This window comes from Rhagoletis pomonella, unplaced genomic scaffold (assembly GCF_013731165.1).
Source record: "Rhagoletis pomonella isolate Grant_MI unplaced genomic scaffold, Rhpom_1.0 Rhpom_scaffold_00012, whole genome shotgun sequence".
In the NCBI taxonomy this organism is placed as follows: domain Eukaryota; kingdom Metazoa; phylum Arthropoda; class Insecta; order Diptera; family Tephritidae; genus Rhagoletis; species Rhagoletis pomonella.
Window position 1 is genome coordinate 8390194 of NW_023458566.1, and position 18877 is coordinate 8409070.

Consider the following 18877-nt stretch of genomic DNA (forward strand, 5'->3'; position numbering starts at 1 on the left):
GCATTTGTTGAAACCTCTGTTGCTGTTGCTATTGCTTCTCTTTAGTTTTGTAGTACATATTTCTTTGAAGTATTTAATTGAGCTAATGCTCTAATAGCGGCTTTTGTCTTCATTTGTCATATATTGGCTTTTCGCTTTTCATATGCCAATTTTTCTTTTGTTGTATTGCTCTATGTGCAATTGTATTTGGGCGCGTGTTTTCGCTTTCCGCGCAACTTTGTCAGAATTTTTCTGATTTTTGTGTATAAATATCGGCTACGGTTGCGGTGGAAAGACATAACAAAATTTGCGGTTAACAATATCTAGTGGAAGTTGTGCGCTTAAAAAACTTAACTTAAATCAACATGTTCAAATTGGTAAGCAAGGAAAGGATAATAAAGGATTAATTGTGATTTTTGGTGTGAACTCGAGCAGAAATTTAGTGAATGTGCTTGGAGTGCCAAATGGGATTTTGTTTTAAAAGACAGTTGCTAGTCATACCTTCGAGAATACTATTTTTGCATCCAATTAATTAATCTGGTAAATCGTTACCTCCCCAAAATACTGTTAACTTGAGATAAAACAAAATTTTATTAGATACTCGTACACTCTGTAGTATCTAAAATTCTAGCTTAATTCAAAGTGAATTAAAAATCGCAAATATATAGCTAAATTTCCTTTTGTAAGCCGGGCTTTAAGTGTCTAAAGTGTTGCTTTAAAGATTTAGTAGTCATAGTTAAAGAGTGTTTTCAATTGAAGGATTGGTCAAGGTGTTCGCCAGATTTCACAAATCTAGCTATGAATTAAATATGTGTTATTTACTCAACTATAAACATTAGCAAGCACAACATAAAAAAAAAAAAAATTTATAGACCGACGTAAAATAAGAGGTTTGTAATTCTTTGGCCTCAGTAATGGAGAGATTATTTTGAACTAAAGAATACAACTTAAGTAACTAGTAGTATGCCAGGCATAAAAGGACTTACTGCCGATTACAAATTGTCGCCTACTATACCACCTATGAAATAAGAAGGTTCCAAACTAATTTTCAAAAATAAGACCAAGTTCTTAAGAGTAATTCTCGACTGAAAGCAGCTCTGGAATGGCAACATAGTGGAACCCGTTAAGAAATCCGTAGCGGAATTTTGCAACCAGGGAATAGGTTTATCATTTATATATTTTATATTTAACAATTTTCTGTCCAATTTCAATATAGTGGGACAATTTGATTCTCGCCCGCAGAAGCCCTAAATCAAAATTTTGCAACTAAATACTTCCGCTTAATGTAATTGCTCGAGAGGTTGTCGTTTTTATACGTTAAGAAGCCGGCTTATGGATCGAGAGAACTCAAGTCATTTGGCTATCCTAGGAGCAGCGAATATCTTAACACTCAGTATTATCGACAATTGTATACCCTAGCTAACTGTGAGCACAAGGGCGTCGCATGAGTTGCATTGTCCGCGGAAAATAGAAAACTCACTTACACTAATAAATGCAAAGTTGTGATCCAGCACGCCAGACTTGGTATAGCAGACCTCACCGCGCAGGGGAGAACTCACTTGGACTTAGGCTAGAGACCTTTCGGCTCTGCGACCACTGAAGCGTACGCTCCTTGGAGCGCCCTATGTCACGTGCGTGCTTAGGCCAATCAAAGTCAGAGGACCATATTTTCTTTTCATTCGCGAATCAACAGAGACTCATACCCCAAATTTTTGCATGAAGATTTATAAAAAATTCAACGCCTATCCAAACTACTTACTTACGATTTATTGAAAAGGGCCCATTTAAAGTATTTTTTTAACTACATATTTGTCTTTAATTATTATTACTATTATTGTTATTATTTTTTCAGATCATTGCCTTGTCTGCGCTCTGCGCTGTCGCTTCCGCCGGCTACTTGGGTGGCTATGGACTTGGCGGTTATGGTCTCAGTGGTCATGGTTTGGGTTACGGTGGCTACAGTGGCTACAGTGGTTACAGTGGCATTGTGGCGCCAGCCTATCATGCACCCACCGTTGTTGCTGCAGCACCAATTGTGAAGACTTACAGCGCTCCAATTATCGCCGCACCATTGGCCACCTCCTATGCCAATACCTACAAAGTGGCCACTAAAGCTATCCCGATAGTGCATGCTGCTCCAGCCGTATATGCGGCGCCAGCATACCATGGTTCACTGGGCTATGGGCTGAATTACGGTTACGGACATGGTTTGTTGCATAAGTAAGGAAATCGCAGGAGATGGATCGTGCTGAACAAGGACATGAAAATGGATAATGAGCTATAATTCTATGTGCAAAAAAGTATATTTGGCAGACTGGGAGGAGCTTAAAATGCAGGCTGATTATAGTCTTCACTTGGGGCGTGGTGGCATAAATGAAAACTAAGCTATGGGAGTGAGTGAGCAGTGAGGAGTTGAGCCGCTTTGACTTTGAACAACCAGTGAGTTTGTTTCCGCTGAGATTTTTTCCGCAATTTGTCTGATTCGTGTACTCGATGCTAAGTGTATTTTTAAGTATATTTTAATAAATTGTTAAAAGGAATTAAAAAAAAAAGTACAATTTTTATAACGACCAAAGAGTTTGTTGTATAATTTCGATTATTTTGCGAGTAGAACTATCAAAGTTGGATTTAGTCAAGCATAGTTCCGTTTATTAGCAAGGCAGACGGTGGCAGCGCAAGCGCGCTATGGTGAGCTAGAACTAATTTAATGTCTGCAGCGTTATGGTTAAATAGTCAGCTGCGCATTTATTGAACGAAAGACTTCTGTAACGAACTTAAAAGTTCAACAAAAATGTATGCCGCTTGTAGCAAAGTACTACACAGAGTAGTACTGTAAAATGGTATTTAACGCTCCAATAATTTCTTAATATGCGTAGGAAAATGCAGTGGTTTCATTAAGAATAAATTATACAAATCGAAGAATTGCATAATCAATAGGCGAACAATGTAAATAATAATTTGAAATTAGAAAATCTTTGCTGCGATAATATTTGTGTTTATTACTTGTAGATATTGACAAGGCAGCTGTGCCCTCATTGCGGCATACAGCAATGTGCTAAGTATTATTGTATTTTTGAGTAGCACCCACACCGCCCACTCACCAAAGCACCAGCAAATAACCCAATGTTGGCAACAATGGGCTGACTGCAGACTTTAACCGCCGTCTGCCGTAGGTCTGATTTAAGCACTGCTTTGTAGCTATTTGTGAATGTTTTTTTTTTTTTGGTTTGCTATTGCTCCGTTCATGCAACATATTCACAGGCATTTATCATATTGTGGGTGCTGGTGGCGTTTGCAGAATTCTCAGACAAAACATACTTTTTATGCAATTTGGTGAAATCAACTTTTTTTTTGAGCATAAAAGATCGACCTTGGTGCACACAATTGGTTCATGCAACAAAATGTATGCTCGTACACACTGGTATACTGGTAAGGTTATTGCGGCATAGAGAAAAATTGTAAAATTTTGTTGCGATATGACGAAAAAGATGTCGTGTCTGTGGTGTTGGCGCTCTTTTATAGCATTTACACCCTGGTGGCCTTGACATATTTTTTATGAGCTGGACGGATAATCGCTACAATAAGTTGAGATTGCAAACCAATTGTGGAAGTCGATATGAAACAATTTTATTCAAAAGTGTAGCTTATTTATATGTACGTTAAGGCGCATCACTCTTCATGCAAAAAAATTCGGTATGGTTTTTCCATCGGACCTAAAATAATAAAGATCTTCTAAAGCTTAGTTTCACGAAATCAATTTAAATGAAAACATTTTTTTTTATTATTTCTCATTTAAATTGCTGTTGAAACAGGCCGTATGACTTTCGCCAAAAAATGTATATTTACGTGAGCTGTACCGATTTAAATTTATCTGCAATAAATCGAATTTTTAGTTTTCAAAAATATTTCTTTTTTAACAGATCTCGTCAGATGATAGAACATTTTAAACCAAAACGAAATCAAAATAATAAGGTTTTTGGAGGTATACTTGTGGTCATGCAAACCTTACCACCCATTTTTTAAATTAAGTATAATTTTTTAAATTCATAAAAAATATTTGCAGAAATGAGTACGTTGTGATTTTTGTTCAATACTATATAAATCAAAACAGGGCTTAAATTTAAAAAAAAATTGGCAATCTATAAATTAAAAATAAATTATAATTAAATACTAATTTTTTAAAACATAACTTTATTTAAAGTTTGCTAAAGCAAGTTCGAAATTTCATATTTTTTAAAAAACACCTTTATGAAAATGCGAGGATCTATTTAAGATTGGTGGGAGGTATTGTATAAAAAAAAATAGCCAACAAGTTTTTTACTTTTACATTGTTTTTTTTGTAATTTCAAAACTCCATAATTTTTTTTATTTTGCGAACTTTCTTAGTGAGCTGTTTTTTCATAAGCCCCAATTATCAGAGACCAAAACCATTTTTGTAATCTTTTTTGCGAAATCCAGGGAAATAGTAAAATGTAGGATTGCGCATAACTTTGAAAAAAAAAATTCATAGTTCAAAAGTTCATATCTTTAAAAAACATCTTCTTAAAAATTAACGTTCAGCTGGAGTTATTGTATAACAAGAAGTAGCTAACAAATTTTATTTTTTTTTTCGAATTATTCGAATTCAAAATTCTGTATGTATTTTTCGAATCTTTTTTTTAATTAATATTTTCTTTTTAACCCTAAATATCAACTTTAAAATAATACCAGAACCAGTTTTTTAACATTTATGAGATACTTAAAAAAATTAGCTGGCAAAATCTCGGAAATTGTGAAGTTCAGAATTTTGTAAAACTTTCTCAAAAATGTAATTTTTTCCTTTTGTAGAACTTCGTTTTATGATAAAGGACAAGTTTTGACCAAAATTCATCAAAAATTATCTTTGACATTTATGCATCCAAGTATTAAATAAAAAAAGGCTGGAGAAATACTTAAAGCAACTTAGCATCTACATATATATGCAGCAATAAATATGGAGGAGTTTTTGCAGGCTAAAGCATCGCATTTATTTTCCACATGGGATGAAATTCAGCAAATCAGCGATCAGCTTAACTTTTATGCAGCAAACAATGCGCGTATGCTCAAGTTTATTACTAACTTGACTTTGACTAAACTTTCTTGCTAGCTGATTCAACACTTGCGACATCGGTTTAAGCTGGGCTTTTTTTACTGCTAATTGTAAGCTTAACAAAAAGTGAGCTAGCTGCTGTTGACGAAAGATGTCGCTGCGTTAGATTTTGACCTTCCTTTTTATACTCAAGCCCAGTTTATTAATAAACGAGCTTAAAGCGCGTGAAAAAAGCTTTACTTCAAAGCTTAGTTGTATTTTACAAGCCGTTAGTTGACTGATCTTTGTACGTCGCGGTTTACTGGCAAATTGATTGTAGTGAGAAAACAGTTCAGTCTCTTTGTCACAGCTAAAAATTTTCTTGTAATAGAATTGGCTTTAATTGTCGTTTAAATTATTTATTACATTTTTGTCTTCTACGCATATTTACATCTTTTCTCTATCGATCGTAATTTTAAAATTACGTATCAATTATAATAATTATTCATTCACATAAGTTTACATTGTACATCTTCTGCAGGATATTAACCCCGGCTGTTGTCCTTCCAAGCAAAGTAAATATGTTAATAATTATCAAAGAATTATACTAATTTACATACGTAAGTACGTACTACTACGTAATGGGGTTTTGCATTCATGCCATTGCATCCAACTCTTCATACTCGAACTATAGTTATTGCACACGCGCAACTTGCCATACAATGGGTACATATGTACATTAGATTGTACCACCTTACAGGCAAGAACAAAAAAAAATTCGCCGCCTACCCTGAGTCGAACGATTTTTTGCAAAGCACTTTCGATAAACTTTGTTTATGGCCGAATATAAGGGGTCGCCTTCTTACAAAATTTGGTGCGCATACCCTCCGAATTTGTACTTTTTAGCCTAAATAACATATATAAGAAGTTTTATGGCCGTAGAATAACGATAACATATGCCAACTTTTAGTTGAAGTTAATTAAGGTTAACAAATAGTCTATGAAAACTATGAAAATGCGAAAAATTCTATATGTGTCTAGTAAATCTGCATCTTTAAATATTTAATAGGATGGCAGGATTGCAATTTTTGAAAAATATTCTTTGAAATTTTTATACTTTAATGTCCTTATATACATTCATATGATTTGAATAAAACTAAGATTTTTCAAAATGCATTCCAAATTTAAAATCTTAAAGGATAATATTTTTAAAGGACATTTTTGACATTTGTTCTACACGCATTAAATGAAAACAAAATTTATATGTAATTAAATTTGCTTCGAATTCATCTTTCATTTAGCACCATATTTTGTGAAAAATCCCCGTTAGAAGAATTAACTATTGAATTTCAAAGTTCAGATTGAAATCAGTGATGACAGTTAAGTCTCAGATGGGCTCAACATAAAAAAGTGTTTTTGGTTTAAACTGCTGATAGGCCATTTATGGTCCTTTGGAAAAAATCCTGACTACCTGATAAAAAACCAAAAACGCGGATTTACTAAATATGCCCTAATACTCTAGGGAGCATAGGAATACCGTCTTAAACAGAAGTAAAATGTGTAAATTGACAAAACATCCGAACGGCACAAAGCTTGTTCTGATAACTTTGACTGCCGCAGTCCGAATTGCATAAAATTTTATTCGGATAGTTTTTAAGACAAAACCAATAAAAAGTAGGTAATATGCCTTAAAAAAACCACTATGTTTTTTTCGAGACAGTCTAATGTCTCATTTATATCTATGCAAATGATTACGTGTTGACGATGGAACAAATAGACATAGACTTCGCAAAGAGGGTGTATTGAAATACATTTCGAATGTTTATAACTATGTATATCTTTTAATCATAGACCGAAATTGGATAATAAAAAAATATAAAGTAATTTAACTTTAACATACATTTTTTTTTTAAATAAGTTGTATAGGGAAATGTGACATTGAAATAATTAAAGGTTTTTCAAAGATTGAGGGCTGTTTGCAACTCTCAAATAAAACGGAAAATTCATATAAAAGTACTCATAAGAAATGGAAAAGAAATTTTTTTCTACCAAAACTTCTTAAATCAGTTGCCAGCTCTCAAGAAAAAAACGCTTATTATTTATTTCATCAAGAAAATGTACAGCCAAAAATAACTACATACATATTTTTGCAAGCAACATAAATAAAGGGCTGGCTGCAGTCCCCAAGAGAAGTGGCAAGAATTATTTTTCATTATTTCTGTTGCTTGAAAAAGTATTTTGCTGTTGATGTAAATTTTTTTGAAGGAATTTGAATAAATAGAAGATAAATTCCTTTCCATTTCTTGTGCGTCATTTTATTAGAATTTTTCGTTTCTTGCGAGTTTCTTGCGAGTTTTCCCGAGAACTCCACATAGCCCTTTTGAAATAAATTAAACTAAATTTTATCGATTTTTCTGATATGCATTTATGACTATTTATTTTAAAACATTTTTGTATTGAATATCATTGTTCTGGTCTCTGCACTCAGTTCCTTATCCTCCTCCTGCATAATTTTCATCTACTTCCTTGCACACAAATGCACTCCGTTATGGTCAATGTCCGACTCAGTGTCCTTGAATTATGTAAAAATACATATATAAGTATATGCTATGTACGTAACACACCAACAATGTGCAACAGCAATGCAATGCTGCAGTTGAGTCACTGAATATTTAACAATGAATCCATTGCTAGAAAACAGGAGTGAAAGGCGCGTGTGGTTACTGAAAATGCTGAAGGTACCCGCCCACTCCTTTTAGTGTGTTTTTCCCCATATATAAATACGAGCATCCCTCTAGGCAAATGAGGAACGCTTGCATTTGATAGTAAAATGTAAACATTCCTTGTCACTGCTCGCCGAAACTTTGAAGAAGTTTTAAATCTACACCGTTTACTTGGCTGTTTTAACAAAAGCTTTTAAGTAAAGCTTTCGCATGGAAAGAAAGTTGGAGTATTCCTTATCGCTCGCATTTCCTAAAGGTATGTATGTATGTATGTAAAAATTATATACATATGCATGTATGTAAATGCAGTTGACAATGCAATGTTCTCAATTGTTGTTGTGCTACGCTGGCAATGCCCTTGTGACGGCCGTTGTCCCTTTGAGTTGATGTTCATTAACAGTTATTTATTTACTTACCAGCGTGCTGAAATAAAACCAATTTTTTTTATTGAATAAATATGCACAAGGGTATTAATTTGTATTTCATCTGTGTATAATCTGCGCAACCGTTCTTTTGCAACTATGTGTGCGTTATAAAAATAAATAGTTAGAGTGCAGTATGATGGAGCTTTTTGTTGACATGAAGGACTTGAATGCTGTTTTCGATTGTTATATGTGAGGTCGTTATTCAGAAAAAATATTTGAAAACTGTATATTTTCTTTCTTTGCAAAAATTTTAATATTTGTGCGTAATATTTGTGTTTCTTTGTAGAGTAGATATAAAACTTTATAAAAATTAAAGTTATTATATAATTTAAATTTTCTTAAAAATACTGGTTTCTAATACACTGAAAAAATTTACTGATTTAGTTGTTGGTTTTAAATTCTATTCGGTCCTTGCTGAGTAATCTGCCGACTTTTGCGCACAGCGCTGAATTTCAAAAGAAAATTAGTTAGGGCTTTTCTATGTTTAGGTAAGGATATATATCCTTTATAGAAGTAAGGATACGTATAATCAATTTGGTCCTCTTCTTTTCTTTAATAAGATTACTTCAGAGCTAAGCAATTTTCTTGCTCGAAAATTACCCTCGGAAGTTTGGCATTGCCTACCAACGGGCGAACGCTTTTAGAAAAAACTCTTTCTAACTTAGAACTTTTTCGGGCCAGGGATCGAACACAGGTCTAAGGGAATGGGAGTACGAACCTGCAACTATTCAACGACAGCGGTTGAAATGGAAATGTCACCTACTAATTTTCGTTATTTTATCATTTATAATAATTTTTGGGCCTAGCTTTTCCTCTCACCTTCTTGAAAGAGCATATAATTTGACCAGAATCCTATCTAATGCCGATAGTGTTTTAGTTTGCAGTGTTCTGTAAGGAAGCCTGTGTAATGATTAGTTTCTCTTAAGGTAGCCTAATTAGAAACCTGGCTATACTTTCAGAAAAAAGATTATGGCTCGACTTGTCGCTGTGACGCTTTTTTGGATCCTTCTCGCATTACTACTACATCTTTCCTGAGCAATCTCCAGATCAATGTGCGACCTACTACAAGGAATGGCTTAGGCACTGTGGGAGTGGAGGCCACCATCTTCCTGTTTACACCTCCTAAACCCCTGTACCCAAATCAGCCGCACCCAATAAGTACTGAGAATTAAACCTCAAAGAGTTTGAGTAAGTGAGCTTTGAGTGCTGTCTGAATGGCGCAAATGATCACCCTCCAAGTTAATTTGCTGAAAAGCTCTATTTTATTTCTCTGCTCAAGATGCTGAAAACCTACTCGGTCGTCAGTTGGTTGACAGATTAAGAGTTAAAGAATTAGTAAAGAAGACGCTAGCGGTCAAGGAAAACAAAACTTGTATACATATAAATATGTATGTACATATCTATTATATCTTGTCACTTTTCGCAGCCGTTTTAATAAATGATTTCCGGCACTTCTTTGACAGAATGGATAAATATATGCATATGTATGTATATCTTATAAGTTTTTTAAGTGGAAACGGATTAAAAGGGAAATGCCGATTTTAAATAGAAGAAACAAAGTATTTTTGCCTACTAAACTGCCAACCTAAGCTGAAGTAAAACATACAATAATATCCTTATCCGTATTGTCTCTTCTATCACCGCTGGCAGGCCCTTTTGCTGACTTATTACTTACTTACCCTAAGAACAAATTAAAAATCTCTTGTCTATCCAGACTGTCCACAATATTCATTATAACTCAAATCAATCAATATATCAATTTGTCTGTTTATTCAATTAGCATTCTAATATTAATTAACAATTTTTGTTGTTGCAAAATCACAAACAATTCTAACTAGATATTAATTATTATAATAACATAAATAAATATTCATTAACTTAACATACGCATTCATTCCGAATGTAAGATACAAATCCCACATAAACAAATAATAGGCAGAAAAATAAAAAAATAAAAAAATATTTGCATAAGATTTACGTAGTCAAAATATCGAATGTCATTTCTATGAATTTTGTGGGCACGCGACGCTTTTCTTCGATTGTGTGGCGAAAGAGGCTGCGAAGTAAAAATTTTTTCTACATTAAGGTGGTCCTATATCTTTGTTGAAAAGCAAATAAAATGAAGTGAAGTTAAATAAAATAAAGTAAAAATAAATTAATAAATTACACTGTACAACACAATCAAACTTTTTCCAAAATTAAAAGCTTCTGAAAACGGGTGCTTGTAGAAGAAAATTAAGTTTTGCGTTAGCATGGGTCTTTTGCTCACTCTTATGGGAAATCAGCGTAGGAAACGATGTGATACCTTTGTTTTAGACACACGATTTGTTCAATAGTGCTATGTGAAAGATGACGTAGAAAATTTTGGTGGAATATTTTAACCCGCTAACTCCTCAATACGTGATGAGCCCTTTTATCCGCTTTTTAGAAAAGTGCTAAAATACATATAAAACAGCGATGTAATGGGTAAAAATTTTTTACAAAAATATTTGCCATTAATTTTTAATATAAGTCTTTGGAAACCACAACCAAACTTCAAAATTCAACTTGAGCGCCAGAAATAGGGCAAAACTAAAAATGTGTTAAAGAGTTAATTTTGTATTAATTGGGAATTGGGAAAAGGTTTATTTGAGAAAAGTATTTTTCGTGAAATTTCACAATGTTTTTGTCTCGTGCAGTGTAAGCTGCATCCGCCTGCATCCCAGATTTACGTATAAACTGTGGCAAAAAGTAGTATCTAATTACTTTTTCACTTGTGTGGACGATTTTGAGTTACTTTCAGACTTACACTTTCTTTCCGTCAAAATGACATGTGCCTCCCTAATGCGCATATATTTTGTGTGGTAAATTTTTGTGCGTTCAAATTATTCCATGACACACTTATGTATTGCTACTCCGCTTTTATTTGATTTATTTATTGATCTACGACGCGGTAAGTAAGGATACTCCTTTTTCAGGTAGCTATCACTTTTCTCCTTAATTTGCTTTTCGCAAGGACGCACGAAATATAGTCGTAATTGCGAAACTCAGTCGCAACGCCATTTCATTAAGGAAGTCCTAGATGCCGTAAATATATCACACATACACGTACATACATACATATTTGGTAAGCTAATGGACAATGGGTAATTGTAATTTTTGCGTTACAGCATAGCTTATGTGCAGTGTACACCTCAGCGTAACGTAGAGAATACGTGTGTACTGTTGCTACCAGTACCTCCCCAAGCACTTCACCCCGCTTAAGTAAGTTGTGCTGCCAAACCAACGCAAGCGATTTGTAGTAGGCGGGCAATGATGATGTGTCAGTTTACGTGCCATCCAGCGTAAACTAAAGAAGCCTATGTGGGCAGAGATTTGCCGAGAGAGTAAATTGCAGTTATGCTGATCAACGAGATAATAATGGAACGCAAATTATCTCTTTCTAATAGTGTCTGTTATCAAATTTGCAATTGTGCATTCGGATATTGTGCTATGCATTACAAATCTATTTCCGCAATGCTGGTCTCATTTGCTCTGGCGTTTTTGCTTCATGTTAGTTAGTGGTGTGACATATGTACGTGTGTATGTGGTAATAACACTAGTGTGAGTGGAGAAAATACTGAATGAAATCTCAAAGGTGGAATTATTCAATAGGATGGCCAAAAGCGAGCAGAAAAGTGACGAATCGAATGCTGCTATTATAAATGGGAAAGTTTGTGAGTATGTTTGTTGCTTCTTCACGCTAAAATGATGATTGAATGGATCTCAATGGAATTTGGCACGCAGATAGGCTATAATCTGGATTAACATATAGGTTATTCCTTAAGAGAGTTGCCACCTTTTTCATTTGTTAAAGTCAATCAATTAATAAGTTAAATTAAATAATACAACAATGTAGGTTTGACACCGATAGGGATTCCGAAACGATTTATTTCGTAAATAGTTTCTACAGGGTTGCCAATTGTTCAAAATGTTAAAATCGATTAATTAATAAGTTAAATAATATATTACAATAATATGGGCGGCAAATTAAATGAGCGCAAAAAGAATTTTTTTACCAAAATATTCTTCCGGAAGGTTGCCGCCTGTTCAAAATATTAAACAAAGTTAAATTAAATATTTAAAGGAAGTATTTAAATATGAGTAACAAACAGGAGGTTTGAGAAAGCTTTAAGTATTTCTAAAGGGGCATCTGATTTGATACAGGATTCTTTTTTAAGAGAGTTGCCACATGTTTTAAAAGTTAAAGTTGTATAAAATATTACAAAAATGAGGGTGTAAAAAGAAAACGATGCATTTTGAGAGTATTTTTGAGGAGGTTGCCATTTGTTCAAATTCTAATAACCGTTAATTAATCAAATAAATAAAATATTGAAACTGTGGGCATGTAAAAAGTAAATCAATTCGAGAACAATTTTTCACGAAAATATTTTTTAGGAAGGTTGCCATCTGTTCGAAAAGTTAATTAACAAGGTACACGAAATATTTTGATATGGGTTTTCAAAAGAGAGAGGTTTAAGAAAGCTTTATTTCAAAAGGGCTGCCACCTGTTTAGAAATTTAAATTAATTAGAATTAGGAAGTTAATTAAATAAAAAATAGATATCTTAATATATGTACAGTGGCGGTCAAAAATGGATGAATGGTGTTTCGTTTTTAATATTTACAACGTTTTTCAAAATAAATTTGTTTTGATATTTTTTATAAAAATGTGGTTCATGCTTTAACAAAGACCACATAAATCACACTTTCAAACTTTGTATAGAATTTAGAAAAAATTTTACAAATTTTTATCTAAATTTCGAGCTTTTTAACCAGAATTTTTATACATTTTTCGGATATGCGGATAACAGGCTTATAAAATTTTTGTAAAATAAATGCAAGTTTTTCGCAGCTAAAAATCGCATTGATTCTTAGTATTTTTTTTGTTGACGAAATATTTATAAAAAATCTGGTTAACAAGCTCGAAATTTAGATAAAAATTTGTGGAATTTGTCTAAATCCGTCATCATTTTTTGACCGCCACTGTAAGTGTCAAACGAGACACATTTTCAGAAAGCTGTACCTTTTTCGAAAATATTTTTGACGATGGTTGATACTAGCGAAGGAATTTGAAACAAATTAAATTGATAAGCTAAATAAATTCCGATTAATGCCGATTGTAATTTGGGAAAGTATTGCGCCTTTAAGAATTATATTTACATACATAAATAAAAGTGGCATAATCTGATATAAGGAGACAACTAAACATTAACTAGCTTAAAGCAGCCGCGAAAATTTCCCATATGCCAGTTAATTGCCATTGAATAGATAATCATTTAATTGCGCACTTCAGCCTTAAATAGGTGATTTATGTGCATCACAATATTAAGCAAATCTCTTACAATAAAGTCATACATAGATATGAGTCTTATACAAAATCCCATAACTCAATAATAATAAATTGGTAATTGAGCACATGTCTATAAACAATAAACACTGTGGAGCTATAAACACGCAGATGATGATTATGTGACCAAAATCCAGCATGCGTCAATATTTATCGGCCATAAGTATGATAATGAGAATTCGCAAATCTGCGTAGATTTTACGAGGTGGCATAAGCTTTAGCTGAGGAGGGAAGTAGAAAAAAGTCACAAAGCCATAAGTCATACGCACATTTATGTAGCTACAAACATACACATGAATACGTACATATGTAAGTAAAACAATAACGGCATCGGTAGGATGATTGGTATGATGCTCACAAATAAGAATATTGACGTTGATTATATTGCCACAAGTACGACGTCTTAATCAAAATAGTACAGTGGTAGAGGTTAATGCAAAATGTAGTCAAACGAAACGTAGTTAGAGGTGCGTATTACCACCACTCCTCTTTTTCACTCGGTCGCGTACAGTCTAAAATAATTATTGTTTTTTATTAACCGTACGTTTTAAGCAGGAATATCTCGCATAAGGAGACATAAGCGAGGAGGAAAACTTAGAACATTTTCTCATTTGATAATTTTTATAATACTTCTTTTCACTCGAATCCACTGTACCACACAGACAAAGCCTAAAACCACGTACCAAAAAGGGCACTCGTCTCGATATGGAGACTTCATTTCGTGGAGCGCGTGACATACTTAGACTGCCACTTTGAGCACACGTTCTTATGTATCTCTTTCTCCATTGTGGAGGAGTATGTTGTATTGCGGAGCGACTTTACACTATCCTTTGCCAAATTTGCAATTTGCGTTGCTCCGGAATTGGGCCATTTTCACTGCAATTTTTCAATGCAAACGCCAAATCTACATTTATAAAGGTCTACATCCTAATGTTCTTGACAGATTTTCAATTGTTTTTTTTTTCTTTTTTAATTTAAAGATAAGTGCATTTTTAAGAGGTTTAGAGTGTTGCTTTTTTAAATATTTATTCCTTATTATTAAATTTTTTGCGCAGAATGTAGCAGTTTTGAAGAAATTCGATTTCTTTTTCATGTTAAGGAGAGTTATATAAAAAACTAGTTGAAAACAGTCATAGGTTAACCCTTAATCGAAAAGAATTGCACATGGAAAATTTGAAATTTTGTAAAATTTTTATTTTTTATTTTTATTCAACAACTAGCAAACCGCACCATAAAAGTATTTTTGCATTGTTCGATACCCGCATTTTAATATTTCATTTATTTCACCCATTTAATTGAATAAAATTTTTCCAACAGGTTTCAACCCTCCTCAAAAATATATTTAGCAGTAAAATTTCCCAAACCTCTTCAGTTTGATACCCATACTGCTAATTATAAATTTATGTTATAAATTAAATTAAATTTGTATTTTCCAACAGCTGGCAACCTTCCACAAAAATATTTTTGGCTGTAAGCAATACAATACTTTTGCAATATTTACTTGGTCTTATCAAATTAACTAAACTTCAATTTTCAAAAAGGTGGCAACTTTCGAAATTTTTTTTTGTTTTTATGTTTTAAGTTAGACCTCTGCAAATAAGTCGCTGGTAACTGAAGTCGATTCCATGCATTAGTTTTTGAGTTATGCGCCTACAAACATGCAGACATACAGACAAAAATTATAAAAATTGTTGATTTGGCTTCTGTTGCTCTAATAAATATTAATTTTTCTTTAATATCTATAATGTATAGACATCGGCCTTTTACAATTTTATTATTTGTACATATATATACATTTTATTGAGCTTGAGCCTGTTTTGATGATATGAAAAAATGTTTTGGAAAAACAACAATAATTTACAAAGATAGAAGCTACAGCTGCTGTTTCGGAGATCACCACATCCCCTCATCAGACTTCTTCATCGCAACTTCGGCGTTCAGCGCCAGTGGTCCTACACACTGCTATTTAGACTTGATCATGTGGTTGTGTTTGTGTTAAAATTTTATTTTTAGAATAATTTAAAGTTAGATATTCTAAAATAGAATTTTTAGTTTTTAGAAAAATATTAGGTATGCTCTTTTATAGCCCACTTAAATTTAGTATAATAAAAAGTATGTTCAAGTGACTAAGAATTCACGTTGGTTTTTAATAATTATATATACATATTTTTTTTTCGGAGCAACCCCGATTATTTTAGGGAAATCTTTCGTACAGCGCACTGCGATCCTTCATTGAAGTTTGGCAAGCAGATTTCCGAAGTCTGCTCCACTACACCACACATGCGTACTAAGCCACGACTTTAATTATAAATATATACTATATGTATATGCCTAAATATATAAATGAATTTGTGTGCCGATTGCGTAATTTCGAATTAACAGTTTGATCGATGTTTTCAATGGTAATGGATGAAACGAGCTTATTGAATGCTTTTACACCAGGTGTTATATAATATGCTGTAAAAACGATTTTTATTTGGCCACACGTGCGAATTTATCGATGAACATGACGTGTGTACTTGCAACAGGGGAAATGGAAGTGATCGAGCCATTCGGTATGTAGTCTTCCCTTCAGCAGTTTTTGTTTTCAGGAATAATAATAATAAAAAGAGTTGTGCGTGCTTTGGAGGCACGACAAACATGTCGTTAAGTACGCATGTACTCACAAAAGTTTTGTGACAAAACCATTTTCGAAAACGCAATATGCAAATGAGTGCAAGTAACATTGTCCACGCCCGAGCGGCGCTACCAACGACGCACTATAAAACCAAATTCGAAAAGCAAAGGGTAAACATTCAACTAGACGAGCCAGCAGCGTAAACTACCTATAAAGTTTTATATTAAATACCAAATACAGAAAATGTTTAAAACAGTAAGTTGACTTGTGAATGAATGCATTTAGCTCGAAAATTTTCAACATTTTATTTAAATTTTTCTTTAATTTCAGCACTCATCACAACTCATCTGCCTGACGCTAACAATATTTCATCGCTATGCCTTAGCAAGTTATGCTAGCTTTCCGAGCGTTTTCAACTCCCCCTCGCATGGTCCAGCTTTTGCCGCACCTTTACCCTGTGATTTACCTCCTCCGCTAGAGACCTATGGCGCCGCTAATCCGTTTGTGTTTGCTGCTCATCCTGTCAGTTACGCTTCGTCGGTACCACAATTTCATTATGCTGCTCCTGTTGCACCTTCATATGTAAAATATGGCACAGAACCGCGTGTAAAGGTTACAACTGGACTGCCGGTAACAACAACTTATACCACAGCTGTGGGCTTTGCAGCGCCGCCGCCGCCAGTGCACAATATCGGATCCCCACTGGCTTTCGCATATGCCGCCGCAGCGCCGGTAACATTTGGCGCATCAAATGTGAATTATGGCGGCGGAGTGGCATATGCTGCATCACCGCCTTTCTTCGGCTCAGCAACGTACGCCGCTCCTTCTTATCTAGGCGCAACGCAAAATGGGAAGAAATTTCATGCGCCTTTGCCAGTGACAGGATACTCATACACACAGGGTGCACCAAATGGAATTTGGTGAGAGAGACGGAGGGTGTGTCATGTGATCTATAAATTTGTACCAAACTCGATATGATTATTGTGCTTGCCACATAAAAGCAAGACGTGGAAAATTTTTGAAATCGAACTAAGCTGAAACTTCGATATTTGGAAATTTAAGGACGGTAATCTATTCAAAATTCATACTCACAACAATCTCTTAAAAAGTAATGATATTTTTATGTAGTTTTGTATAATGGGCGTGGTACCGCCCACTTGTAACTATGTATATAGAAGTGTCTAACTGAACATACTATCGAAGATGTTTGAAATGGAGGTATTTAATGTTCGGCTTCGCCCACACTTACGCTTTTTAACTTGTTAACTAATATTATTTTTTTTTTTTAAGAAAAACTATAATTTTAAGCTATTTATTTTTGGCTTTTCATGAAAATTATTAAAAATTCTAAAATGTGCATTGAATCAATAAAAATAAATCTTGATGTGCTAAAAAAGCGACGCTGTATTTGAATTTAATAATATAATAAAATTATTTGAAGGGAAAAAATAAAATCGATAGAAATATCACTGAATTCACACCGATATACTAATACAGTTTACGATAGTTTTCTGTTATCGGGGAATCATTTTACTTCACTGATCTTGACCTTTCCCTTTCTTTGTATGTGTATGTAGTTATACAGTGAATCGGAAAAATTAGCGGAGTTATGAAGAAAAATTAAATTTGGTTTGCCACTTCAGAATATGTAAATTAAGAAAAATTAGAAGTTTCGGCAATATCGGTGCAAGGATATGCCTACTTCCAGTACATCCCTAATTTTAGCTACTTTTATAAGCAGAATAAAGCGAAAATTGCTCAGCTACCTGTCCGTGAAATTATGTTCTTAAGCTCTGTGGCAAATTTCGTTTTGTTCGGTGCAAGGACATGGCTATCTCGTATACATCCTTAATTTTAAAAGTTTAATTTTAGCAACAATTATAAACACAATAAAGCGAAAACTGGTAGCTGTAAGTGAAATTATATGCTTAGGCTCTGTGGTAAATTTTGTTTTGTTTAGTGCAAGCACATGACTACCTCCTATATATCCTTTTTATAAAAAACTAGATTATAGCTACATTTGTGATCAGAATGTACTAAAAACTAAAAATAACTTATTTGGTATCAGGAAATAACTACCTCCCTTATTTATAATTTAACATTTTCTTTAAAAAGTATCATAAATAAAAAGTTTTCTAAATAAGCCATTAAATCTTTCGTCGTTTTTGGGAATATCGCACATTCCTTATATTTTTCTTTTTCCAATAAAAATATTTCGGTCAATTCAAAAGTCCGGCAAGTGTTGAAGTTCGAAGGCCATTTCATGTTCTACAATGCCTTTACCCTCCGCACCGGCCATGTATTTTTCACCAATGCAACCCAGAGTTTGTCTATTCCTGTATTGCATTGATGAAATAATGGCTTGGTTAAAATTTATTTGGGTACCTATGTATGTATATAAATATTCATTTAGTTAAACTAAAATTAGCAAAAAATAATTTACAATGACATTGCCAATGGCGAACAGTCAACAGATCAATTAGTGAGTAGTAAATAAAACTTTAAAACCAATGAAATGAACAAATAAATAAACATAATTATAAAGTTGTTAAAAGCTTTTCAAATGAAACAACAAAGTGATGAGTGCGTGCGGCATGAAAAGAAGTAAATTCAGAGCAAAGAAGCGAAGGGAAGGCAGAAGAAGAAAAAGAAAAAAAATGCGTTGATATGGAACGCGAATATTACCATTTTCAGATAAAGAAGATGACAAAAAAACAAA

At 33.6% G+C, this 18877-nt stretch overlaps 2 protein-coding genes across 2 annotated transcripts; both read left to right on the plus strand.

The window, feature by feature from the left end:
* The first annotated feature begins 273 nt into the window (after positions 1–273).
* Positions 274–2486, plus strand: LOC118747444 (cuticle protein 65-like). The gene is made up of 2 exons (XM_036481490.1): positions 274–356; positions 1832–2486. Exons 1-2 carry the CDS (start codon positions 345–347, stop codon positions 2201–2203), a joined length of 384 nt encoding a protein of 127 aa, XP_036337383.1. The 5' UTR covers positions 274–344; the 3' UTR covers positions 2204–2486.
* A 13758-nt stretch (positions 2487–16244) lies between these two features.
* On the plus strand, positions 16245–17082 carry LOC118747568. Its single transcript, XM_036481618.1, has 3 exons — positions 16245–16328; positions 16399–16413; positions 16489–17082. Exons 1-3 carry the CDS (start codon positions 16245–16247, stop codon positions 17080–17082), a joined length of 693 nt encoding a protein of 230 aa, XP_036337511.1.
* Positions 17083–18877: the final 1795 nt, after the last annotated feature.